Source organism: Gastrolobium bilobum, unplaced genomic scaffold (assembly GCF_033153095.1).
Source record: "Gastrolobium bilobum isolate Gb01-03AN ecotype WA unplaced genomic scaffold, APGP_CSIRO_Gbil_v1 utg24763, whole genome shotgun sequence".
Lineage (NCBI taxonomy): Eukaryota > Viridiplantae > Streptophyta > Magnoliopsida > Fabales > Fabaceae > Gastrolobium > Gastrolobium bilobum.
This window is the reverse complement of record NW_026898295.1, coordinates 213,607-240,079: the sequence shown is the minus strand read 5'-3', so window position 1 is coordinate 240,079 and position 26,473 is coordinate 213,607. Positions and strand designations below refer to the sequence as shown.

Below are 26,473 nucleotides of genomic sequence, written 5' to 3'. Positions count from 1 at the left end.
CTTAAACAAAACAAACAAACGGATTATCCTTAATAATGCAAGTGAAATACCAACCAAAAATGTCACTGTTCACCAAGTTTTTTACCTAAATGTTACGTGAACAGTATTATTTTTCAATCTGCGACGAGAGCAAGTTCGCTACCCGGTGTAGCGAACTCGGTTTGCTGACGTGTCACATTTCTAGTGAATGATAAGTACCAAGTTAAAAAAAAAAGTATGGAGTTCGCTACGTTGCGAACTTGGTGTCCACTAGAAATGTGACATGTCAGCAAATCGAGTTCGCTACACCGGGTAGCGAACTTGGTCCCGTGGCAAATAGAAAAATAACATAGTTCACATGACATTTAGATAAAAAACTTAGTGAACAATGATATTTTAGGTTAGCCTTTAATAATACTTGAAAAAGCTCATCAAAGTTCTTCTCTAAAAATATTAGAATCACTGTTAGATTCAAAAATAAGATTCTCATTTCTGAAAGTTTATCCGTACATTGTTTTGAATATTACTGTCTTACTGAATTCAAAGTTTCAAACGTGACAAAGTGAAAGATCTAAAGAATATATATAAATAAATAAATAAAAAAGAAAGATATCAAAGATGATTGTGTAAAGCAAATAGAGGCATTTCGTATAGGAGGAGGGAACAGTTCCAGTACACGAAAGCGATGCCAAGCAAACATTGTTTTGGCATCAATCTGGAACGCCCCTACAGCCTAACGCAGTAACGCTAACGCCTCCTTTTTTTCTTTTTTCTTTATTTATTTCAATTCATATTTTTCGTTGATAACCTGCAAGAGACAAAAACACAGCATCGCAACAAATTAACATCCATAAAATCGAAAATCACGTGTCCCATTCCAATAATTCCATTTCTCCCACTCACCAAACCCAACCCAACCCAACAAATAAATGCACAACAACGAACGACGAATGAATCTGTTGTTGCTGCATTAAAGGATCAGGTTAATGGATCCGAAACCCTTGGTGGATTCGGACCCGGACCTTGACCCGCTTCGGGTTAAGAGGAAGACCCTTGAGGCCGTGCTCTTGCAGTGTCAGAGAGCTCTTGAATTGATTAACACTACTGATTCTGCTGATGTTGATGAAGACGATTGCGACGTTGAAACCTCAACCTCTTCGTCAACTCCTGATCCAGAAACCGATGAGGTAATTTTAATTTTAATTTTTTCAATTTTAGGGTTTGGATAGGCCATGACTCTTATGATATATGCTTAGAATAACTTGTTAATAATTTAGACACTAATAATATATCACTTATCTATATGTTTAGAATCTAGACACTGATATTTATCACTATTATTGAGTCTTAATTAATGAGAAATGTATGTTATTCAATGAACATGTGATGTTCCCCATGTGCCCCAATGCAGTTATGTGATATGCTCAAATCTAGAGTTGAATGCCCTGCCTTCCTTGAAAAGTTAGAGTGTGCCCAGGTGTCAGTTTCACAGAATTCAGCTGGTATGATCTCTCTACATTTTCATGATTTCAGTTAATAAAAGTTGTTCTCTCTTATTCTTTTAAATTTGGAATGCTAATAAAAGGTGGGGGAAATTGGGTTATTTATGGCAGAAGAAGGTAATTCTTGGGATATGATTAGTGAAAATGATCTTTGGGAAGGTGAAGATGTTGACTCAGACCAAGAAGATTATGTCCTTGTTAGGCAAGAAGATATAGTGGAGGGCATTGCTTGCTTCATGGCTGCATATTTGCTATCCCTCAAGCAGACCAAGGTATGTTATCTGTATATGCTCTTGTTTTTCAGTTCGCTCTGTGCTGTGCCTATTGTTTTTGCTTCTCTTATGCATAATTTAATTCATCGCGATATCATCATCTGAATGATATTATTGTGCAATAATTAGAAATTTATGAGAATCCAAATCTTTTGGCTTCAAACTTCAATTGCTTCTTGACATGCTATAGGAACCAGCTGTCTTATGCTTTCTGCTGTTCGCCTTACTTAAGGGCCCCATGTATACTGGACCTTTTCCCTTCTTGTGCCCGTTCGTACCTCCATATATGTTTCTCCATTGAGATGCAAATTCCGCACACTGAAAAATGTCTTGTATGTTTGCTGAAAGGTTTTGCGGATTTGTTCTTCTCTAATCATCTTTAAAGTTGTTTTTCTATGTATATGCTGCGATCTATTTTGCATTGAAACGTGTACAAATCACGATCAGTTGATTATGTGATGCATATACAATTTTTTTTAAAAAATCTAGGTATGGATATGGTAAGGTATTAAATAAAATATTTTAAAATTGTAACAGATATTGCATAGTACATAATATTCCTTGAGTCACAATTAATAAACCTTAATTATCATATCACAAAATATAATTATGCCAAAAGTAAAATTTATAAAAAATTATTTATAAAATCCTATATATGAAATGAACATAAGTATACAAGAAAGACCTATTTTTGGTTTAAGAAAATTGCAACGAAGCACAAATAAGCAGGTTTGTCATGCTAGTTGTGAAATCTGATTTAAATCCGTTGCAACCTGGCTGAGAAACAACCATTTTCAGTCCTCTGAAGTATTGAGTCAAACAATTCACTCATAAATGGTCAAATTGCACCAATATGAGTGGTACTCATTGCCAATTTTGGAGTTTTCTATATTGTCGTGTATCAGCTTGGTGTTGGCACAGGTGTGCTACATATCGGCTTGACCGTATCCGACCAAAAAAATAAGAAAAAAGAACGTCAAAATTATGGACGTACCTGTATTATACGCATATTCATAAGATGCCAAATCAGCGTTGTACCTGAGCATCATATGCTGCCATGCTATATAAGCAGGACTTGCCTAGTGTTTTATTGTATGCAAAAATGTGTTCCTTTGGTCTTACTTTAAATATTATATTAAAAAAATACTAAACTTTTAAATATATATAAGGAGTGTTATTATTTACTAGTATATTTTATTATCCCAGTCGATGGATTCTAAGCTGCCTTGCCTAGTGTTTCATTTTGAAGCAGTACTGCTGGTTGCTGTGACACCACAATTTTACTCTATATAGGTGTTAAATTTACAAATGTTCTATGTTTTTATTGTGGCTTGTATGAAATTGTGTTCTACCACTTGTGTGTGGTCACTTGAGAATAGTTATATACCACTACTATTTCTTGTTTGCGAAGTTGAGCTGGGAACTTCTGAATTTAATATTTAATATCGAACTTTATGTTTATAATGCTTATTTTCTCTACAAAGATGTCCCACTTTGAGGCTGGTAACTGTTTAATCTCAGGAAATAAGTTGTTGCAACTCACAATCATTAGGTTATTAACTATAATGTCGAAAAAATAGAGAGATGCAAGATACTTGTTATGCTGGGAATGCATTTGTTAGACTTTATTATTGGTATCATACTATGTTTTTCATTCCTTTCTGCCTTTCTGGCTATCATGTTACAGTCTGTGCTTCTTTGATGATATGGATATAGATTCTTCTTGCAAGTCAATGCTCAAGAAGTCATTCCATTGAAGTACAGACTTAATCATGTAATGTACATGCCTTTTCCATAGTTGCATCTTTTTAGCCCTTTTCATTCTTCTGTAGGCTATCAATCACTTGCATTGAGTAATAAGGCATGTCTTTCTCTTCTTCTGTGCCTGTGAAGAATGTTGTTTTATTAATTCCATCTATGATCAATAACAGCAAACATATTCTGCCAAATGTATCTGAAGTTTCTGCTCTCTCTCTCTCTCTAATTGATTCTTTGCCATTTGTAGGATTTGACCCCTCTTCAACTCCAGGAAGGTGAGTTTGTTTGCTTCCTTCCTAATATGATACCTTATTCCTCCATATAATTGAGTGAAAAACACGGAAGAAATAACTTTTTATCATCTACCTTTTCATTCAAATAACTTTTTTATGCTCTTGTGGAGACAAATTTATTGCCAGTTAGCTAAAAGACTGGGAAAGAATTTCTGACTTTTTCTGGTTTTTTTGTTAGCGCTCAGCAAGACATTTTCAGTGAAAAAGAAAAAGGGAAAGCTTCGAAAGGCTTGGGATGGGAGCAAAGTTATTTATAATGTTGCATCATGGGGGGCCACGGCCATTGGGTAAGTGGTTATTCCAATCCCCACTTCTCTTTATAGTTAAGGAACCTATTGTTGTATTCACCCGTCGCATAACTTGCTTTAATGTTGTGGCATTTGTTGCCTATATAATTTGCCTGCAGCTTGATACCATACATTTAATAATCTCATGTAATAGATACCGAATACCTTGCGTGTCATTTTCTTGTTATTTGCTTTTACATTTAGTATAACAAGAGAAAGTCATTCTGATTTATTTTCAACCTTTTTTCGGCTAATAGGTTCATTTTTATTTACCACTTACATTTGGCATTCTTGACAGGATATATCAAAACCCTGTTATTCTTAAGGCTGCAACTAAAGCTTTCTGGACTTCTTGTCATGTCATATCAAAGCTTCTCTGATTTACCGATGCAGCTTGGAGCAAAGTTGTGGTGTAGTAATTTAACTCTCGTACTCTTGCTTGTGCTGCAATTCAGCTTGGCTTTCCACGCCCTGTTCGTGTTGGATTATAGATGCAATTCCTTTGCACCACAGATCAATTGATCTTAATATAGTTTGATATTGTAAATATCAATACTCAAATGTTTCCAAGTGCAATTCAAAATCGTATTCAAAACTCAGGTCTGCAACAGTCTCCCCACTCCACCACATCCGAGAACCCAACTTGTGGTTGCCTTTTGTTCTCTTTCATTTTGCTGCTTTTGCTCCCTAATCTTTTTTCCCATTTATTTTTTTTAACCATCACCCCATAACCCTTTTGACTTCATTTGCGTTTATTGCTAATGGTAGAGTCACATCAGTTCACGCAAATAGAGTGGGCAAAATGTGAGTGTAGTTGTAGTAGTTTTGGACCGAGGTATCGAAGGAATTTTTAAAGGATTTTTTTTCGGTACCTTGGCTTTTTTGTGAAGGCACTATTATGTTTTTGACAGTCAGTGAATAATATTTAACTGCGTATTTTATTTTTTAAATATAAAATATTTTCATTAAATGAGACACCTGATGATTAAAATATAAAATACAATAAATTATTTCCTATATATACTTCAGCAATATAAGACGTCACTAATAATATTGATATACTAATAAAAAGGTCGTGATATCGGTACCAATGCCATTTCAAATCCTGCTTCTAGCCTTTATAAACAGGCAATGGTACTGTTCACGCAAAATGTTACAGTTTCCTTTTTTGTTTGCAATGCACAGACAGTGTCCAAATCCCATAAACCTCCCAAATCATCAACACAACTAAGCCAACAGAATAACAAGTTATTTAGTTATATTTATGTACTTGGTTCTCCATTTGGTTACATGATGTTTTTATCAAATGTGGTTCCAATTCAGACGACCAAAACTCAACACTCTCAGGAATTTGTCTAAACAAAAATCTCCACTTTCATTATTAATGAATGGAGATTCAACATCGAAACCAAATTATTGCAAGCTGCTTCCTTTCTTTTGATCCGTAACAGTAACATTATCAAACACGAAATTTCATTAGCCCAAACTCAAGCGTACAATTCATCAACGTTACACTCCCCAAGAAAAACCTTGAAGCTCCGTGGTGATCCACAGCTGCCTTCAGCAATAAGTGCTCTGTCATTGGCAGCCATGTGAGCAATAATCTTGTAAATCATTTCAATCTGCATACATGTAAGTGAAAAATGTTATTAAACCTCTCCAACAATCCTTAATAAACTGCTTATTAAACATAATTGAGAAAGTAATAAAGAGGGCCAATATATATATATGTACATCGTCTGGAGCATGACAACGCTCAGCTACTTCTTCAAGCGTCAATGGCTCAACAGGCTCTTTGCAGCTGAAAACAGAAACAGATAAATATAATTTAGAGACAGACCTAACTGACAATATATACAAAGATGCTAAGCACAAGTTCACATTCCAGACAGATATTGATATCCTCTGATTATTATCCTTAACAAATAATTGCAAATATTTTCAGTAGGATGCACCTTGCATCACAGTATTATTGGAATAAGTCCCAGGTAGGATAGTCATTTTGTACTCATGATAACAAGAAGGGCCAACACATCTTACTGAAAGAAAATAATTCAAATACACTGAAAAACTCTTCCGAACTCATGCTTTCATTTTCACTAGTCTCAAGAGCAAAGACTATACCCAAAATAATCCTAGCTAAGACAAAGAGAGCCCTGATACAGTCAAAATACACATCATACCTTGCTTCATTTAGCACTGCCAACACTCGCTTCTGAAGTGCTAATACTTCACCGGCTGCCTTTTTACCGGCTTCCACACCTAAGTAATTATCACAATTCAGAGGGAGTTAAATGACAATGAAGAAACTAACACAATACAACTTGCGTGTGTAATTCACTAAGCTTGACTGACTCAAAATTTCAAAGAAACATAAATCATTGACCCCAATACAGGAAAGGGTAAAAAATGAATTTTTAATTCTTTATTAGAAAACAAGAAAATTGTAAAACAGGCTGAAGAAATCATATTTACCAGGTTGATGATAAGCATTTATGTTGACAAGAGAGGCATATATTCCTACTGCTCGTTCGTAGAGTGCAACAAGAGCACCAACTGATCTCGGTGTCACTTCTTGTACAGTGACAGTGATGGACTCTCGGTTATTGGCATACAAGGCTGACCTTGTTCCCTGCAGAAACTCCAATTTTAGCACTAAGCAAAAAGAACAACTAACAACAACCAGTCTTAAACAAAACCACCGAGTTCGGTAAGAAAATATGCTTGATTAGTAGATCAGACCTGTAGCATACCAAACAAGTAGTCACCGCATGTGACACCAGGTTCTAGTTCCCAATCATGACCAGGGGGTCTATCACGTAGCACCTCAATAAATGTAACGAAGAAATTGTGCACACCTTCCCTCAATTGTTGAATATAGCTGTAAGGGGGGTCGCAGTTTAGTAGATATTAATCAAATCTATAAACTATATCAAACCAACTTACAAACTAGTATGAAAACTCACGCATGCTGATCTGTGCTTCCTTTATTTCCATAGACACTAATTCCTTGATTAACCTGTGGAATCCAAAAGTTAGTTTCAGATATATCATTAACTCATGCAGGATTGAAGCATTGAGAACTTAGCATAGTTAGCAAATGTGAAATAATATGTAGAAAGAAAGATCCACCATCCTAGGAAAACTAGGATCCCTTATCGACAAGGTTCGGTCGATTTAATGATATGACATGTAATGCAAATAGGCTCCACATGAAAGTGTGACAATACATACACTGTACCCACACAGAAACCATCAATTAAAACCTACAGTCTACAGAGTCCATCAGGCTACTTTCTGATACAGGCACAGCTGTAAACTGATTAAAAGACATCAAGAAATTCACCCAAAATACAGGATGAAGAACAAAAATATATTGTTAATTAGATTAGTTGCACAGAAGTGTTTGAATTGAAGTAATGAAGAAAAACAGAAAGAAGGATTTTATTTCTATTGAATTGTAATTGCAATAAGGAGAGGGCACATGTATATATACACATCATGTGTGATTGTAAAAAGGAAATAAAGTGAAAAAAGGAAACTAATCAATCCTAAATAAAAACTGAAAAAAAACTGAGCCTAATTGATTGAATCCCATCAATTAGGGATTTGACAAAATCTCTTAATATATGGAAATAATCTTCAGATTTTCTACACTCCCCCTCAAGTTGGGAGAAACATGTTAATCATTCCCAACTTACCAATTAGGTCTTCAAATGCTGGTCTATGCAGGCCTTTGGTAAGGATGTCTGCTTCTTGCTCTTCGGTAGGAATGTACGTCATACACGCTTTCATCATCTAGCTTTTCTTTGATGAAGTGGCGGTCAACTTCCACATGTTTTGTCTTATCATGGTGGACAAGATTTTGAGCGATGATTACAGCAGCTTTGTGGTAGCAGTATAGTTTAACTAGTCGGGAATAAGAGATCTTTAATTTTTCAAATAGTCTTCTCAACCACACTCCCTCACAAACTCCATGAGCTAGAGCTCGAAATTCTGCCTCATCACTACTTCTTGCAACTATAGTTTGTTTCTTAGTCCTCTAGTCACAAGATTTCCCTGCACGTAGGTGCAATAGCCTGAAGCAAATCTTCAGTCCACTAATGAACCTGCCCAATTTGCATCAGTGTAGATTTCAATCATCCTCTTAAACCCCTTTTTGAAGAATAGTCCCCTGCTAGGAGTGTTCTTGAGGTACTTAAGGATCCTGTGGACAACACCCAAGTGTTTCTCCCTAAGTTAGTGCATGAATTGACTAACCATGCTTACTACGAAGGCAATGTCAGGTCGAGTGTGAGATATGTAAATCAGTTTTCCAACCAATCTCTAATAGTGTTTTCTAGCCACCTCTTTCCCATCTTCAATGACCAACTTAGAGTTAGGTTCCACAGGGGTCTTAGCTGGCTTGCATCCTAGCATGCCTATCTCTTGTAAAAGATCAATGATATACTTCTTCTAAGTAATAGTGATTCCTGATTTGCTCTGAGCCACTTCCATGCTAAGAAAATACTTCAAATTGGTTTGCCAGATACTTCTTCAAGGAATCCAATTCCTCATGATTATCACCTGTAATGATCATATCATCCACATAAACAATAAGAATAGTAATTTTACCATCTGCGGAGTGCTTGTGAAAAAACGTATGATCAGTCCATCGAATTAATTAGCCAAGCCATCACTAAGGAATTATTGATCTCCAAATCTTCATATTCAGGATCATTCTTTGCGGGTTTCTTGATGTTCCCATTGAGATAACGCATCTTGCCCTTAGCCCAGATGACCATCTTGACCGATTGAGACCATTGTAGAAAGCTCTTACCGTTCAACCTATGATTTGTAATCTGCAGAGTCAAACTGTCTCCCAGAGTCTGCATACGATGATCCTGAAGAGGCAGTAGATGAAGCCATAAAATGGAATAAGGATTTGACTGAGAGAATGTTAGAGATATATAAAACCATTAATGTAGCCTCACCCATCAGCTTAAGCTTTTGGGTTGAATTGGTTCTTTACATGATATCAAAGTCTCATGTCTCGGGATTGATCCTCGCCGCCCCCCATTTTCTTTGTAGAATTTCTTAGCACAGGTTGGTTGGGCCTGATGCATCATCCACCTTTCAAGTCCAATGGACTCTCTTGTGAGGGAGCGTATTAGAGTATAATATAAACCATTAAAGAGGCCTTCACCTAACAACTTAGGCTTTTGGGTTGAATTGATTCTTTACAGAGAACTAGGGTTTGGCTTTAGGAACCCGGAATTTTTTTTTCTCCAATCGAGGATTTGATCCCCGGAACAAAATGGGAATAAGGAAACGAGACGAATAGGACCGACTGGAGGTTGATCGGACAGCGCGTGGGCACTGTTCCGGAGATGGGACTTGGATGGGTCGGCTGGATTTTTCCTCCTCTATTGACTGGTGGTCTCACTTCGACGATTGGAGCTTCGTAAGGGTGGGTTCTGGTTTTAGGCAGTGACAAAAAAAGCGGGTTAAGGTTGGATTGTCAAAGCTCTTGATACCATGTTTGAATTGAACTAATGAAGAAAAACAGAAATAAGGAATAAAAAGAAGGATTTTATTTCTATGTAATTGTAATTGCAATAAGGAGAGGGTACACGTATGTATACATATCACGTGTGATTGTAAAAAGGAAATAAAGTGAAAAAAGGAAACTAATCAATCCTATAATCCTAATTGATTGAATCCCATCAATTAGGGACTTGACAAAATCTCTTAATATATGGAAATAATCTTCAGATTTTCTACCATAAGAATAAGACATACCCGATTACCGTCCAAGTCAAACTCCTTGCCTAGAGATTCCATGACCAGCTGTTGCAAGTATCTACTAAATAATAACAGGCTGTCCTTGTATGGAAGAACAACCATATCCTATGGAATAAGGAGGAAAAGAAAACAATGAGCAACAGTGAAATAAAACAGAAGACAGATGCTAATCTTTAATATTATACAATTCTCACCTTGGATCCTACGCCATCTGTAGCCCAATACCAACATAAAGCCAGCAGAGCTGCAGGATTATTCCTTAACTGCACAAAAGTATATATTAACCAGTGATCCTTTGCTCGGAGAGAGAAGAAAGGTTAAGCAGCCAAGATGGTAAAGTAGCTTTAAAAAAACAAAATGCATTTTACAATCAATCAAGGAATGTTTGTTCTTAAGAAGGCAAGGGCTTTCTAAAAAGTTGGCCTCTGGACAAATATTTCCGTTTATCATCATATATATTTCCCTATTCTGGCGCATCAACCATAATATTCTCAACTTGGCTGTGCTCGTACACTCACATGATTTTGGGCATCCTATCATCTCAAGCAGAAAATAGTAATTTACAACACCACAAAGCATGCTATAGGTTGAAATTGAGACATCCCTATTCTAAGCACAAGCTCACGTTATTGATTTTCTCACCATGATGACAAAAAGACATGTTTTCAAGAACAAAACTCTAAAATATAGATGCAAGGCGCACTAGCATCAAGGAACATAAGATTAGAGATCAAATATCTCAAAATTTTAGTTTAGCTTTGATTCTGGGGCTGCATGCATTAACTAACCTTACAAGATCGTTTTCATCAAAACTCCAGTCGATTCTTCCTTCAATTTGTCTCGAAACTCATTAAACCCTAGACACTAATCCCACACGCACAGTTCACAGCACCCTACAGCTGCTAATTTACCACCTAAACCATGTTCTATTACTAGCAAATCCCTTTGCCTTTACCTACCAACTTTAACCCATTTATATAGGGGCAGGATCCTTTGATACCGGTGTAAAACTTTGAAATTTAACACCAAATCCTAACCGTTGATTTTCATCAATCAACGGTTATCATTTACTGGAAATTACACTTATTAATTAATCATTAATTGCCAATAAATGATAACCGTTGATTCGCGGAAATCAACGGTTATGATTTGGTGTCAAATTTCAAAATTTGACACCGGTGTCAAAGGATCCTATCCCATATAAAATCTGTTAATTTCCATCCCTATTCTGCCCAAGAAATCCCAAAACCTAATTCATCCCCCCCCCCCCCCCCCGCCGTGTCCTACATCACATAGCTTCTTTATAAAAATAAACCAGGCTGTCCTACATCATATAGCTTCTTTAAAAAAATAAACCAGTGAAAAGTTATTTTAGTAGATGCTGGATCAAACTCCTACATCCATGATGAAGAAAACTAATGGGGCTAAGAAAACATGACGTATGGTTCAGAAAGAAAGTTTCTTGGCTTATACAACTTGATGGATTTGCTCTATATATGACACATTTACCCTATGACATCATTACTTGCCACACCCATAATCAGATCCCTGCATATGAAGTACCTCAAACATGCCCCAGAATCATAGTTATCATAATTCATTTTCAAGGAGGTACTGTGAAAGCTCCCAAAACAGTTTTTCAGCCTCTAAACTGCTAAGCACCAGATAAAGTCAGTAAAAGATGAGTATTTTCTGAAGCAGATCTGAACATCACCAAACCCCAACAGATACATAAAGGGTCAGGTAGTCACAAACATTTTCATCAGCAAAATGTTATGCATAAAATGTTTTACTAATGAGGCTGTAATTAGTTTCATGCCAATTTCCATACACTTTACACCCAACCACCATTCATGTATTTGCCACATGAAGCACCAGTAGTTCTTAAGCATAGGTATGGCAAATTATTAAGTACGAATAACTCTATATATGATATAAGTCCTGCATTATTACAAATTGAATTCCTTCATCTGCATGGGTACAACTCTGAAAGTAATATTTAGATTTAAAAAAAGAAAAGAAAAGAAGAAGATGGTTTAGAAACTGATGCATACCACAGTACTTCTATTTGCCTCATCCATCAATGATGCACCAGCAAGCATTTCTCTAACGTCAATGGCCTAAATTAAGAAATATTATAAGTGAACAGAAAATATCAAGGAATAAACACATTTACATTTACCTCCACTTACCTGAAGGGCTGCTGGAAGCAGGCCAACTGCAGACATCTCCGATGTTCTACCTCCCACCCAATCAAACATAGGAAATCTAGCTAACCAGCCCTCAATTCTGGCAGTGTTATCCAACAAAGAATTTTCTTGTGTTATAGCTACACCCTGCATTATAGCATGCGCTAGCAAATTATAACAAATTTCCACAAAATGACACTGACAGAAGAGGTGCAAGTGATGTAGGGTCAATAGAATTCGGAAATTCATAACAGTGAAAACAAAAAAGAAATTGACAAAAGTGGCAACTTTCCAGTAGGTATTGCTTTTAATTATAGAATAGATACATAAAACCACAATAGTCTTGCTATCAATAAACAAGGTAATTTTCCACAATTTTAAAGAGTAAAATTAACCATGCTTTTCAGTTTAGCAGTAAAAAGGAAATGGAACATAAATAACACCAGAAGTTCAACTATTGCTGAACAACGTAAGCAAATCTATGATAATTATAAAGAGTATAGCAGCGAGAAAAATTGGAATTCTGAGCATCTTCACACTAGTAATGTAAATGCAAAGCAATCTAAGTACATGTGGCATGTTCACCCTCATAAAAAACAGTCGTTCAGAATTCTAGCACCACAATGCTACCTAAACTTCAGGTACAAATGTTTATGCAATAATATGGGGAAATAAAAAACATAAAAATGAAAACCTGAGATTAAACCTGTTTTGGAAAATCCAAGCCAGCTTCACGAAATGCCTTCTGTACTTCTAATAAACCATTTCTAGTCTCGGGGGTACCTCCACTCTGAAGATAATTGACATTTTCAAGTCAAAAAAATCTTTTACACACTAATAACATCGTAACCAAACAAAATAAGTATAATATCCATGCAGACCTTTGAGATCACTATTACAAGTGTTGAAGCTAGCTCGGGGCCAAGTTGTGCAATCTGATGATCAATTCCAGCAGGATCTGTGTTGTCAACAAATCTTATCTGTCAAAAGACCAAAAACATCACGTGAGTCCCGAGGCCTAACAAAAAAATTATATCTATACTTAACAACACTGGTTGCTCAGGTAATTTTCAAATAACAGAAACTTTAGAATAGAAGGCACACTTACTTAATCACTACCATCAATGGGTTGCGCATGGTTCGGTTCAGTTTTTTATACCGAACCGAATTGGAAAAGTGATTCGGTTTGGACAAAATGAACCGGTTTTAAAAAGTGGTTCAATTCTTGAACTGGTTCAAATAAAATGGATTGGTTCTTAAACCGGTTTAGAAAATTGTGGTGCGGTTCAGTTTGGTTCATGATTCAGTTTAATTCAGTTCATTTGGCTTTTTAGCACTCCTAAGAGTGGATATGGTTTGGTTCAATTCTTATACCGAACTGAACTGGTAACGCGATTCGGTTCTTGAACCGGTTTTAAAAAAATGGTTCGGTTCTTGAACTGATTTGAAAAAAATGATTTGATTCTTGAATGGATTAAAAAAAATGTGATTCTTTTAATACGGTTTGGAATAGTTTATAGTTCAGTTGGGTTCATTTGGTTTTTCCCCACACCTCTAAGTCCATCATCCCCCCTCCAAATAAAAAGAAAGAAAGAATATCCTCTGCCGAGGTAGAGAAGTCAAGGAAGGTAACAACATTATTCAATGCTAGTGACAATTGAAATCACAAGATTTACAAATGTTAGACAGGACTCAGGTGTCAGGAGGAATATGTTACGATCCTACTCCAAGGTATGAGACTTGGACTCCCACATGGGAAACATAAGATTCTGGTATGGAGTTTATGTGGACTTTGGGCTCTTCCACCTCATGAGCTAGTTTTTGAGGTGAGGTTCTCCCAAGGTTCGTAACAATCGGTATCAGAACCTTCCACTATGTCTTCCAGTTGCAATCGAGCCGCGCGGGTGGTGACACTGGCATTGTAGTGATCGCTCAGGGCTAGTAAAAGACTAGCGCAAAGCTAGCCCGCATGGGTGCCGGGGATGCGGAGTGTGGTGGAATGTTACGCTCTTACTCCAAGGTATGGGACTTGGACTCCCACATCAGAAACATAAGGTTCTGGTGTGGGGTTTCATATCAGAATATATGTATTATGTAATGTAACTTGAATTGAAGTCCCACATTTGAGGGGTAAATTGGAATGCACAATAAAATAAATCCGTAGTCCTTACTAACTCTTGCAATTTAGCATTAACAGAAGTAGCAGTGAACATCACAAGAATATGGATACCTTGAGTGGAGGATTATCAGGAGACAAAGCTTCTGCAACAAACTGTGGTCCAAGAGCTGAACCTCCAATTCCAACAGAAAGTATCTGAGTAAAGCGACCTTCCGGAGAAGAAGGAGGCTTAATCTGCCAAAGTACATTGCCATACACAAATTACTAAAACCTTAATTTGAAACAAAAAAAACAAAATCATAACAAAATACCAAAAGAAAAAGAACAATTGAACTACTAACCTTACCACTGATGACATCATCAGCAAACTTGCAAACAGCATCAAGAGTGTTCTCAATCTGTGTCCTGAGGAATGAGTTTGGTGCGCGCTTAGGGTCCCTTAACCAATAGTGCCCCACCATGCGACCCTCATCAGGGTTCGCAATCGCACCCTTCTCAAGCTCCTCCATCGCTCGGAACGCGGCTTGAAACCGGGGCTCCATTTGCTGCAAAAATTCATCGGTGAACCCGACCCGACTCACGTCAACGTAAAGTCCAAGCTCCTTATGCTGGTAAAGCCAATCCACGTATCTACGCCACAGTGCACGTGGATCTTTCTCCAATCCTTTCTGCTCCTTCGGAATTATCGCCTTATCGGAAACCTCCGCCGGAACCTCCCGAGCGACGGAGCGAGTGGAGACGAGGCTGAGGCTCCGACGAGTGGGGAACGAGATGAGTTCTTTGCGGTGTGGGTTGGTCAACGGTGGAGATTGGTTTTGGAATTTGAGAGTTGTTGGGGAAGAGGAACAAATGCCTGAGATTGATGCCATCACAACGCTATTCACGAGACAATGAAACTGTGAAACGCTTTTTTTTAAGTTAAGGTTTGTTGGGAGGAGAAGGGAACAAGGAACAAGTGAGGCTGAAGCATGTGACGATGTGGTTGGTCACTTGATTTTTGCTTTGGTTTTTTAGGTGACAGCGTTGGAGAGAGTGGTTTTTGTCTTTTAGTTTAAAACTAGTTTTCTGGTTCTGTGTGCTTTGCCACATCACCAGACTCGCACGCTGATTGGTTGGTGTATTTGTTGCCTTGCCAAAATGACTCTCCATTTCTTGCAATATTACCGAAATGCCCCCAACCATGTCTTTTTTCCTTGAAAGCCGGCAGCTGAGGTGCACAAAATTTGTTCCTGAAATAGTAAATTTTCTAATATTAATGAATATGATGTCGCTATATTAAATAATCTAGATATTTGTTTTTAAATTATTATTTTTTTGTGCATTGTTTTTAAATTATTTTGAAGTAAAACTAAACTCAATCTCCGACTCCCCCGCCAAAAAAAAAATTTCACCTTAACCAATGTTGTGTGCGAGAAATTATATTTATTAAAGTATATTAATTAATAATATTGTAAAAAAAAAATTAAAAAATTATGTTTATTGAAGCCCGTGACATATATATATATATATATATAAAAGTAGTGGCAGGTTCGTCTTTTCCGTTATATATGTGTGTGTTACTTTCAGATACTGGAGACGAGCTTCCTCTATCATGACTCATGTTTATTGGAGACTACCTGATAGGATAAGTTGTTGCATGAATACATTTGAATTCTGTGTTTATCAGCATGATTGTTTTCAGATTGTATATAGTTTGAATTGTATTCAAATTTTGTATATGTCTATATGTTTATTCTTATAATTTGTAACTCATTTTGCCTATTTAAGTCCATTAGTTTATTCGATAAAATTCAGCCAATTGTACGGTACCAATTTAGCAATGTTTCTAAAGAATGCTTTAAATTGCAATGATGAATCTTCTTCTTTATTTGAATTCTTCCATTTCTTTTGCTGCAAGAAAATCTTAACCGTTCGGAGGGCCTGATTTGGACATTGTGAAAGTTTTTCGACTTAATTCTGTTTTGACAGGAGAGATGTCCTCTACGCTAGCATCATTAAGCAAAGTGCTTCTTTATGGAGTGCATGAATAGAAATCAATCATCAGTCATCACATTTCAGCAAAAGTTATGTAAGATTCTAGCTTTCGTTTATGATGTCAAATGTCAATGCTTCTAGCTTTCTGCTTTGTTTGGGCAGTTGTCAATGGTCTCATTCTTTTAGAAGGGTTCAGACTTCAGATTTCAGCCCTAGATTGACATGGTGGGTATTGGGAAGTGCTAGCTTGAAAATGAAGAGAGACAAAACCAAGGTTGAAATTGATACATGAAATTTCCTCTTGGAATTGTTGATGGAGAATGCCACATTTGTAATTCATCAATCGCATTGCTGTTTTTTCTGAATACACTTCTATACAAGTGAGGAAGGGATTCTAAGCAGCAATTGCTTCTGAAACCCATTTACTCATTTCACAATGTAAATATCAAGAATTTTTTATCACTAATTCATCAAGCAGCTCAAAAACATACAATAATTTTCTGTCTCTGCAAATTAATTCAATCAAAAGTTCCCAAGAATCAAGTCCCGGCTGGAACCCCATCTCCACCAAGTCAAACAGTGCCATAGCAGCATCATCAGCCATGCCTTCCTTACAAAAATTAACCAATAGTTCATTTGAGGTAGCATAATGGGGTAGAAACCCCCTACCTAGCATTAGCCCCAATAATTTCTTTGCCTTTTTCAACTCACCCTTTTGGATTAACGAATTTAGAACAATCCTGTAACTACCTTTGTTCAAATAGACACCCTGATAAGGGAGTTTCTCGAGCATATCCAGAGCCTCCTCAAATCTACCTTCTCTGCAAAGGCCTCCAAGAATCACATTAAATGTAACAGTATCGGCCCGGCATTCATTTTCCTTCATTTCTTTAAGCAACTCTATAGCTTCACCAATTTTCCCATTCCTACACAAGAAATTGATCAAAGCAGTGTAGCAAACTGTATCAGGTTTCAAACCAGAGCTCTTCATCTCAATAAAAACCCCTTTTGCATCTTGCAATTTCCCCACTTTACATAAGCCATTCACCAAGGCTGAGTAATTAAATACATTTGGAGGGCATCCATTATTTTTCATAAATTCAATCACATTCCTAGCACGATCAGGTTTACCTCCACGGCAAAATCCATTGATCAAAACATTGTAAGTAAGGGGATCAGGCACGATCTTATCCTTTGAGACCATTTCCTCAAAAAGCTCAAAAGCTTCTCTGAGTCTTCCCTTTTGACATAGTCCATCCATCAGGGTTGAGTATGTAACTAAATTAGGGTAGGACAACTTGGAGTTCTTCATTTCTTCAACAACTTCAAAAGCAGAATCAATATCCCCATTTTTGCAGTGGTATTTCACCAAGATATTGAAAATGCACACATTTGGCTTGCGTGTTAGACTCCTCTTAGCATGCAAGAGCAACTCTCGTGCCAAATCAACCTGGTTCGAATCAACCAAGAGATTGAGACAAGTGCTGATTGCTTTGGGAGAGGGCTTTTCACGAACAATTGACTGAATGGAGAAAAACGTCTCAAGCACTTTTTCATGAAGACATGATTTCGAAAAATGCTTCATTAGGTTAATAAATATACCCTCATGAAATTCGCAAGTCTCATAGGTCATTTGATGCAGAACTCGATCAACGGCTTGAAACTTCTTCGACTGAGCAAGCTTCTGGAGAATCGTTCCATAAGTAGCACTATTGTGATTAAAACCCTTTTGTTCCGCTACCATGTTGAATATCTTCAATGCATGCTGTGGATCTTTCTCTCGTTTGATCAAGTTGATGGCAGATTCATGAGAGAGATATTTGTGCTTCCTCCGAGCTTCTTCGTTTGAAGCAACACCGATTTCAGGAGGAGGATCTGGTTTACGTTCGGCAGCTTTCCTAAGCTTAAGTGGAGATATCCATGGCAGAGAGGAAGTAACACACCTGCTACAGCAAAACGCTGAAGTTTTCATGAAATTCGATGATTCTATTCAAATCAACGTTACCAATGCTCACTTCACTCTCTACTACACTAGAGTTAGGGTTGCAATTCCATTTATCCATGGTGGTATCAATTCAGAACGCAGCGTTTTAATAATGGGCCCAAATGTATTGTCCTTTTAATTATGGGCCAGGCCCGATTTATGAGGTTGACCCAACATTTGACTAAAGGAAACACAACTTGACCCGAAAGACTTAATCATATCCAAAGACAGCTCAATCCTACCAACAACATATGATATAATCACACAAACCCCAATTATACAGCTACAGTTACACACTCTGTCTGTGTTGTGTTGTGTTGTGTGGCATAGCGATTCAGCAATGGCTTTGGAAAACCTAAGCAGGGATCAGTGCGTGTACCTGGCCAAGCTGGCGGAGCAGGCGGAAAGGTACGAGGAGATGGTGGAGTTCATGCAGAAGCTGGTGGTGGGGTCCACCCCTTCGTCGGAGCTGAGTGTGGAAGAGAGGAACCTGTTGTCCGTGGCGTATAAGAACGTGATTGGGTCACTCAGAGCGGCGTGGCGGATTGTGTCGTCGATAGAGCAGAAGGAGGAGGGTCGTAAGAACGACGAACACGTGGGTCTCGTGAAAGGCTACAGATCCAAGGTGGAATCGGAGTTATCCGATGTGTGTGCCAGTATTCTGAACCTTTTGGACTCGAATCTCATACCCTCTGCTTCTGCCGGCGAATCGAAGGTTTTCTATTTGAAAATGAAAGGAGATTATCATAGGTATATGGCAGAGTTTAAGGTTGGGGATCAAAGAAAAACTGCTGCTGAGGATACTATGTTGTCTTACAAGGCTGCCCAGGTTTTTTTTTTTCTTCTTCTTCTTTTTTTCCTTTTTTATTTCAATATTTTTTTCTTATTATTATAATAATTGTTGTTTGTTTCTTGAAGGACATTGCTTATGCGGATCTACCCCCTACTCATCCTATACGATTGGGTTTGGCCCTTAACTTTTCTGTGTTCTACTACGAAATTCTCAACCAGTCTGATAAAGCATGTGGTATGGCTAAACAGGTAACGCATCTTCTCATTTTTATTATTTGTTTTGCAATAACTTGTTTGTATTTTTGTGCTGTGAGTTGAGTGCTATCTGAAATTACATAATTTTACTGATGTATGAAGTCTTACCTGCTTGCTTGCTCTACTAATACATTATATATTTGTTACCTTGAAAATTTCTGGTTAACTTGATTACAACATTTGTGGCCACCTTGTTTGGTCAAGCAATTATCCTGCCACTTTATCAAGAAAAAAGAACTTTTTTTATCTTCATCGGGTGTAGGGTTTGTTTAATAGATTTTGACTGTGCGACTTGGGTATATGTTTGTGTGTATCTTATGAGAAGATGGGTGAATTTCTCTTGTTTGGCTTGATATAGCAATCTGTTTGCTCTAAATGTTAGTCCTTGCTGACAGTAAACAAGAAAAAGGTTGGTAGCATAAATCGTAGTTCCTATATGTACACATGATAGTTGAGCTGGATGAACAACGAAATGCAGAGCAGTGTTACTGCTACATTTGACTACTTGTATTTTTTAAGGTTATTGTGGGGGAACTTATATTTTCTAAAAATTTCTGTGTTTGGTGAGTATGTGACATTGAATGTGCTCATGAAGCTAGGTAAGTTTTTTACTTGAATTGAACTATAAGAGAACAGACGAAATTACACACAGAAGCTGGTTAACAGAAATACTTTCACTTTGGTTCATCAGATTTTTTATCGTTGGAAATAAAATGTTATATTATTCATCTGCAATGTATGATATTATGGTTATCCTATTGCAAAATCTGTTTATGAAGCAAACTGGAGATTTTGATGTTGAATTGCTACTAAATGGGATATTTTGCTTGAAATTTTTTATTATTCATCTGAAACAAATTTATTGTTTTTTAAATTGTAAAATGTAGTTAATTAGTTGTGTACTAAAACTGGAAGAGTTGTTAACTTTAACCCAAAATTGGATTTTCTTCCCCTGGGAAAGGTACACTTCGATTTGAGCTTTTTGACCGTTATTATTAAAAATTTAATATACTCATTTGCTGACAAAGTCAACTTATTTACCGTTTAGTATAGCAGAAACACGCTAACTCACCAAGCGTGTCTCTGCTACTACATGGCAGCATCTAGTAAACTCGTTAAGAGGTCCGGCGTGTTTGAAACATGCTGGATCCCCTAGTGTGTTTACCAAATGTGACCACCTCTTCTCATTTAATATGATTGTGTTTTGATGAATGTGATAATAAACATGGATATTAATATAAAGTGATTTAATGCAAAAATATTATTGTAAATTTAAATAAATTTACCTGGAATACTAGAAAACATGCTTGGCTTCTAGTGTACTGAGTACTCGGACAAGAACTCAGCCTTATTGAATTTAAAATCTCCTGAACCGTATTGGTTTTCATTTTTCTGAAAGGCTTTTGAGGAAGCAATTGCTGAGCTGGACACCTTGGGAGAAGAATCCTACAAGGACAGCACCCTTATAATGCAACTTTTAAGAGACAACCTCACCCTTTGGACTTCTGATGTCCAGGTAAATGTTTATGTCATCATAGAACCACGCTCATTACATTACAGAATTTTATTTTTTTTGTTAAAGCATTTTGCTTAATCTCTCTTCCTAATATTACACATGACGCATCAAAATCTTAGTTTAAGCAATATCTGACTTCCTGCAGGACCAGCTAGATGAGCCCTGATATCCCCTTGTAGGTTGATGGCTCGTATTCTTCCTCTGAAGGAGGTGGGCTTTGAATGTCATTTCTTTGTGCTGATTAAGAATCACCCTAGTTTATAAATGATTGGCAATCTGTGATATATTGTGTGAACAGAAGACCAGGCTCCTTTTTCTTCTTTTTTTCTCTTTTTTGTGTTATATGATCTGGAAAGGATACTATATAATGTGAAATCCAATTAATTATATCTGGTGCAATCTTCCCTTACCTACGTTTTTTTGTGAAAAGATTATTTAGAGTGCAACATCCAAGTTTAATACTCAAGGAAGAAATTGATCTGATGGAATGAGATTACTTGACAATTGATTATATAATTTGTTTCGAGAAATGTTACTTCTATAGGGTCATGTTACTTCTATAGGGTCATAAAAGTAGCCACCATAGTTTACACTCGATTGCAAGTGGGGTCCTATTTTAAAATTTTGGGCACGCCGCCATTCAAGCATGTGGTCCTCTAAGAACTAGAATTGTGCTTGTAGCAGCATTATTCATAACAACTATGATGGCGCTTATGGAATATATTCTCCGTCGTACATGATGCTGACAGGTATATTGTTCGGAAACACAAATATCAAATTTGTTTGCTGTAGCGAACCACATTATTTTTGTAAGATTCCAAAAAACTACACTTGATGTTGAGTATTGTCTATCTACAACATTTGGAGCAATGCACAATTTATTCTCTACCAATCATTTTTGTTTCTACTAATTGAAGATATTTTTTGTTTCTCGTGGCTAAAAAGTTGTAAGTTCTGTGTTGGCGTTGGTTTTATAAATACAAGTCTCAACAAGCAGCAATCCTCTTCGTCCTTTACGCTTGAGCTTTTCTTTATTCTTGAGTATTGGCAGTAAATGATCTCACTACAAAAGTTGTCTATTAGATTAGCTACCAGCCTTGAACAATAACAATTTTCTTTCCTTTATATTTGTATGGACAGAAGAATTGTAGGTTAAATCAATGTGTTTTTACCTATACAAGTTAGGAATTTTTAGTTATTTTATGTTTTAAAAGTTTGTAATTAAATCCTTATAATTTGAAGAAAAAAATTAATTAAACCCATGCCGTCAATCCCTCTTCAAAAATTTTAACCGTAGGCTAGATTCAAGGATAGCATTAAAAAAATTAACAAAAAAATAAAAATAAAATAAACTGTACAGTATCTTATTGCAGCTAGTCACTATCAGAACTAAACATCTGAGATTGAAAATCAGAATCGGACCAGTGGAGCTTAGTTGGGAGAATGTTCTTTGAAAGGCACTGACCACCAAATTTATATGTGAAGCAGAAATTGAAAGACGATTCGATTAGAACTTTGGTGAAGGGGATTGACTACCAAATTTATAATTTTATGCACTACTAATCTACCCTATTTCAATGCATGGTAAAAGTTATACGTATTATTGGGCTAGTTTTAACGAAATTAGATACTAGTTGTATTTATTATGTGCTTAAAACAAAATAAACATAAAATCTCTAAGCAGCCAAACCAATTTGTTGGCTTTACAACTATAACTCTGTAAAGTTTAAAACGTTGGCCACCTGCCTCCCACTTCCATGCAATAATTCAATGACCTAACAGATGCCTTTGAAAATAAGGCATATAACTATTTTATGGTACCACAGGCTATGAATTACGTTTGACAGGCTTATTAGAACAGTACGCAAGACATCAGATTCTATTTTATATTTAACATTTTAAAAATAAAACAGAACAATGTATAAGCTTAGACAATAATACATCTTCACTTTACTTATAAAAAAAATGCTTTTATTTTATTTTATTTTATTCTACTATGTCCGAGCGCCGCAAACTACCTTAACTTTTTTTCAGAGTCATATTTTTGTAGGGGAGTGCTTAAGGCAAAGCTTATATACCAAACCCACCAAGGGTGTTTCACTGTCTTAGAGAAACACAGGAATAACACGGCCAGAAGAGTGGGCGGAATGCTAATTCCATAATTTATGTAGAAAAAAAAAATACTTTTGAACCCCAAAGCAGATAGATAGGTGCATGGTGCTGGGAACACATAAATCAGCCATAACAAAAAAAAAAAAAAAAGGTCGAATGTACATAAATCACAACGAAAATGTCTACTCATAAAATCTCACATTCAACCCTAGCCACCAGCAGTAACACAAGTCTGATCATCATTCTCGGCATAATTATATTTAAAACTCATTGCCTAGTTACATAGATGACATGCCAGCTTTATTTATCACACAAAGGCAGAAGAATGAACTCTTAAACTCACTCCCTCTGGCTAAACTTGTTAGTCACTCCTTTGTGTTCTCTTTAATCCATTCTAAATATCTAAGATTGCCCCCAGTGATGGGTAAGGAGATCACCTCTGGCACACTGAAAGAGACAAAAGGAAGAGGTAAGAAGCATGTGAATGCATTACTGTTTTCTGCAGTTGCACCTCAAGTTCATTTCAACATAGATTTAAATATTAACGTCAAGATTCTTGAGTCCTGGCAGATATATGGTTTAAGTGTTCCGTTCTTCAAGCTTTCTTTTAGGATCGAATAGTAAATGCAACTCAAACTTTTCATTTTACAAAACAAATTCAAATTTTATTGCAAGATTATTTACTAGATGTATCAGCCTTACTCGTATTCGTGATTTGCTTTGACATGCTCTGTCAGAGCTTCCAGAAGGGATTGCCTAGTCTTGATTATGAGAAGTTCCTCAGAATCAGTTTCAATCTGTCAAATTGCAACACAAAGCTTGCAAAATCAAGCTACAACAATACTTTCAAATAAATTTTCTTAAAAAACTCCACAAGAACCTAAATGCACACTAGAAAATAAGAACTTTTAATGTTAGCATGAAAACTTTTTCTTAAAAATAAAAGAAAAAGGTTTATACTACTATCAGTAATTTAGTATTCAAACAGGTCAACTGAGAAATAGTAGGTCATACATTTCCCTGCCACTGGTACACTGATTCGATACCTGCACAGGACATAATACATGTGGCTTTTAAAAGTCAGACATGGGATGCAACTTCTATAATCAACTTGGTTAGAAAACAAATTAACTCAAGACCATACCAAACTCGATCCATTCCACCCTACCACTACGATGGCACAGGTGGTTGACATGATCATACACACCATATGTGAAACAAGTATATAAGCTCAAAGTGAAGGTAGATGTCAGGTATTGGAATTCATTCAAGTCTAAGTTACCTACAATCCTACATGTGGGCACGCAAATAACAAAGGATGCAAAAGGTAGTTCTGACCATGTATCAAAATAAATATATCTATAGTTCACAATTTAGCAATTACATGATCAGAAATGGAGTAATTAAAAAAAAAATACCCAAAAACGTTTTCAATTTGAGGAACCAGTAATAGAACCATCTATTCTAGTGATTCAAGCGACAAATGAGTCCAATAAAAAAAATTAAAAAAGTAAAAGTTTAAGAAAGCTATGAAACTTTGTCTGACATGTTCATATTGCTAGAGTATTTCCCGGAACACCTTATACAGATAGATGCAAACAAAGTAACCCATAATGCGAAGTGAAATTTCTAATCAGGATCTTGGTAGTCATTAGAAAATTCTAGTCCAAGACGAAAATTCTCACCTCAATACACGCTTAGAAATCCAATAATTATGCAAAAGGTAACAACATGATTCGTAGGAAATTCTTACCCGGTACCCTATTTACACAAGCTGCAAGCTTTTCTGTAACAATGCTTTCAGCCAGCTTCTTACCTGCAGAAACAATAACATACATCAAATAACAAAGAAACAACATTAAAAATAAAGAACCGGACATGTTCCTGGAACCTGCTTCTTTGTTGGGAACAGTGACATAGACAACGATGCTTGGGACAGTGGTGTTACTGTTACTCCCTTCCATTCTGATGAAGCTACTGCTCTTCGCACGAGACTGGCTATGGCTACCTAATTTGGATCTGAAAAAGAAGCAATTGAATTATAGAGAGAGAGAGAGAGAGAGAGAGAGAGAGAGAGAGAGAAATCGAAGAGAAACTCCGTTATGACGGTGGCACAGTGAGTACCGTAAGAGAGATTGAACGCACCCCGTTTTGAAGGCAGAGGAATACAAGGGTGCGTAGAAATTGGAGAATCCCAAACTGAGAACGCAAAACGCACCAACAAGGGGTAGACGACGTCGTAACGTAGAGGAAGGGAGGAATGATGAAGAGACGGAGGAGCAGAGTGTTGAAGCCATTTTGGGAAGTGAGGATCGACAACATCTTATATGGTGCTGCGCGTATCCATCAAGCTCCCTCCTGCTCCTTTGCTTGTCACACTGAACTAAACCTTTGCTTCTCTCAACAACCTACGTATCATGTCCTTGCTTGTGACACCTGTAAAGTTCAGGAACTGCCCCCAATGCTTCCCGATGCACCAGATTATGGTGCGTAAATGAGTGTTTGGTAAAGGATAAATTTTTTTTAACCAGATAAATGTAAATAGTAGAGAAATAGTTGTAAACTTAGATAAGTAGAGAAATTTTAAAAATGTTGTTTGGTAGACCGAAATAATACCAGAAAAATTATATAAAATTTACTAAAACTATGTTTGGTTGAAAGTAAAAGATTGATGGGGAAATATGACAAAATTTCCAAAATTTCCCTTAATATTACACCGACTTACAAGCTTTGACATCAAGATCGACTTGCAAGGTGCCATCAAAAGTGAGTAATTTCTGCTTTATCCTTTCATGCGTAGAGTGTTCTTTTTTTTCGTTGTGAGGTGGGTTTCCTCGTTTGCTTTTTGAGTTTGTTATATGATTCCATGGTGTGCGGTCTGAGTTAATTGGTTTATTTTTGTTGTTAACTCGCCTTTGAAATGGTTGAATCCCATAAGTTGTAATACATATAATAATCGAAACGTTTTGGTAGGTTTTTTTGAATCCCCAATGCTAAAAAAAAAAATAGTTCTTCTACACACATGGCCACTTGCAACACCGATGCATTTCAGAATGATTCCATAACAGTATGGTGTTGGCTATGGCATGACAGAACAACCAACAAAAATCTTAACACCTGTATTTGTGAAAATCCGTTTGTTTAGGGTGTTCATCAGAATAAACATTCTGACTTCACTTACTTAAATACGTGTTGAATCATCCTCCACTTTTTCTTTAAAATGAATTCAACCATCTTCATGTCTCACTTGTCCACAGGTCAGTGAACTACACAGGAAGAAGTTTTGCAAAGGAGAGAGGTAAGTGGTCAGGGGCAATAACGTAACATTTTTGGCTCCTAAAAGATCATTTTCCTAGTTTTCTTCTTATACCACCTCCAAAGTGGTGTTCTAGAACAGTATTTTGGAGCCAATTTAATGCTGCTTTCAGAGATTCATGGGGAAACCCATTGCCCAGCTTTATTTCTCAGACTCCTCTACCAAACATATCCATCACAAATCCCCTCCTATACTTACCCATCTATCCCCTTAAAAAAACCCTACCAAACACCCTCTAAGTGGTTTCGGAGGACTTTTTGACCCTTATAACCTTGTATTAATAATTAATTACTAAATTGACCTTCATTATAAACTATTTCAAAAATTTAACCTCCTCAAAA

General features: G+C 36.7%; 5 protein-coding genes across 8 annotated transcripts; 2 read left to right on the top strand and 3 right to left on the bottom strand.

The window, feature by feature from the left end:
* Positions 1-623: 623 nt before the first annotated feature.
* Positions 624-4,975, top strand: LOC133314593 (uncharacterized). 2 transcript variants are annotated; one of them, XM_061516088.1, is made up of 6 exons: positions 624-1,166; positions 1,391-1,481; positions 1,596-1,753; positions 3,759-3,786; positions 3,983-4,091; positions 4,390-4,975. In XM_061516088.1, exons 1-6 carry the CDS (start codon positions 966-968, stop codon positions 4,469-4,471), a joined length of 669 nt encoding a protein of 222 aa, XP_061372072.1. In that variant the 5' UTR covers positions 624-965; the 3' UTR covers positions 4,472-4,975. The 2 variants fall into 2 exon arrangements, with proteins under 2 accessions (XP_061372072.1, XP_061372071.1); XM_061516087.1 differs by having other exon boundaries at positions 1,593-1,753.
* A 203-nt stretch (positions 4,976-5,178) lies between these two features.
* LOC133314572 (glucose-6-phosphate isomerase 1, chloroplastic) lies at positions 5,179-15,148 on the bottom strand. Its single transcript, XM_061516063.1, has 14 exons — positions 14,525-15,148; positions 14,295-14,417; positions 12,946-13,044; positions 12,771-12,854; positions 12,068-12,211; positions 11,930-11,995; positions 10,070-10,138; positions 9,873-9,980; positions 7,058-7,110; positions 6,834-6,972; positions 6,567-6,723; positions 6,275-6,353; positions 5,826-5,892; positions 5,179-5,713 (listed from the first exon to the last, which is right to left on the bottom strand). Exons 1-14 carry the CDS (start codon positions 15,050-15,052, stop codon positions 5,579-5,581), a joined length of 1,851 nt encoding a protein of 616 aa, XP_061372047.1. The 5' UTR covers positions 15,053-15,148; the 3' UTR covers positions 5,179-5,578.
* A 1,243-nt stretch (positions 15,149-16,391) lies between these two features.
* LOC133314608 (pentatricopeptide repeat-containing protein At5g18475) lies at positions 16,392-18,152 on the bottom strand. The gene has a single exon (XM_061516106.1). The coding sequence runs from the start codon at positions 18,127-18,129 to the stop codon at positions 16,603-16,605; it is 1,527 nt and encodes a 508-aa protein (XP_061372090.1). The 5' UTR covers positions 18,130-18,152; the 3' UTR covers positions 16,392-16,602.
* Positions 18,153-18,396: 244 nt separating this feature from the next.
* On the top strand, positions 18,397-21,113 carry LOC133314573 (14-3-3-like protein B). Its single transcript, XM_061516064.1, has 4 exons — positions 18,397-18,970; positions 19,060-19,182; positions 20,588-20,704; positions 20,850-21,113. Exons 1-4 carry the CDS (start codon positions 18,482-18,484, stop codon positions 20,868-20,870), a joined length of 750 nt encoding a protein of 249 aa, XP_061372048.1. The 5' UTR covers positions 18,397-18,481; the 3' UTR covers positions 20,871-21,113.
* Positions 21,114-22,900: 1,787 nt separating this feature from the next.
* LOC133314571 (protein CutA, chloroplastic) lies at positions 22,901-25,213 on the bottom strand. 3 transcript variants are annotated; one of them, XM_061516062.1, is made up of 6 exons: positions 24,932-25,213; positions 24,708-24,814; positions 24,570-24,632; positions 23,831-23,862; positions 23,519-23,613; positions 22,901-23,263 (listed from the first exon to the last, which is right to left on the bottom strand). In XM_061516062.1, the coding sequence occupies exons 1-6, from the start codon at positions 25,111-25,113 to the stop codon at positions 23,182-23,184; spliced, it is 561 nt and encodes a 186-aa protein (XP_061372046.1). In that variant the 5' UTR covers positions 25,114-25,213; the 3' UTR covers positions 22,901-23,181. The 3 variants fall into 3 exon arrangements, with proteins under 3 accessions (XP_061372046.1, XP_061372044.1, XP_061372045.1); XM_061516060.1 differs by having other exon boundaries at positions 22,907-23,263; positions 24,708-24,835; positions 24,941-25,212; XM_061516061.1 differs by having other exon boundaries at positions 22,909-23,263; positions 24,708-24,835; positions 24,962-25,212.
* Positions 25,214-26,473: the final 1,260 nt, after the last annotated feature.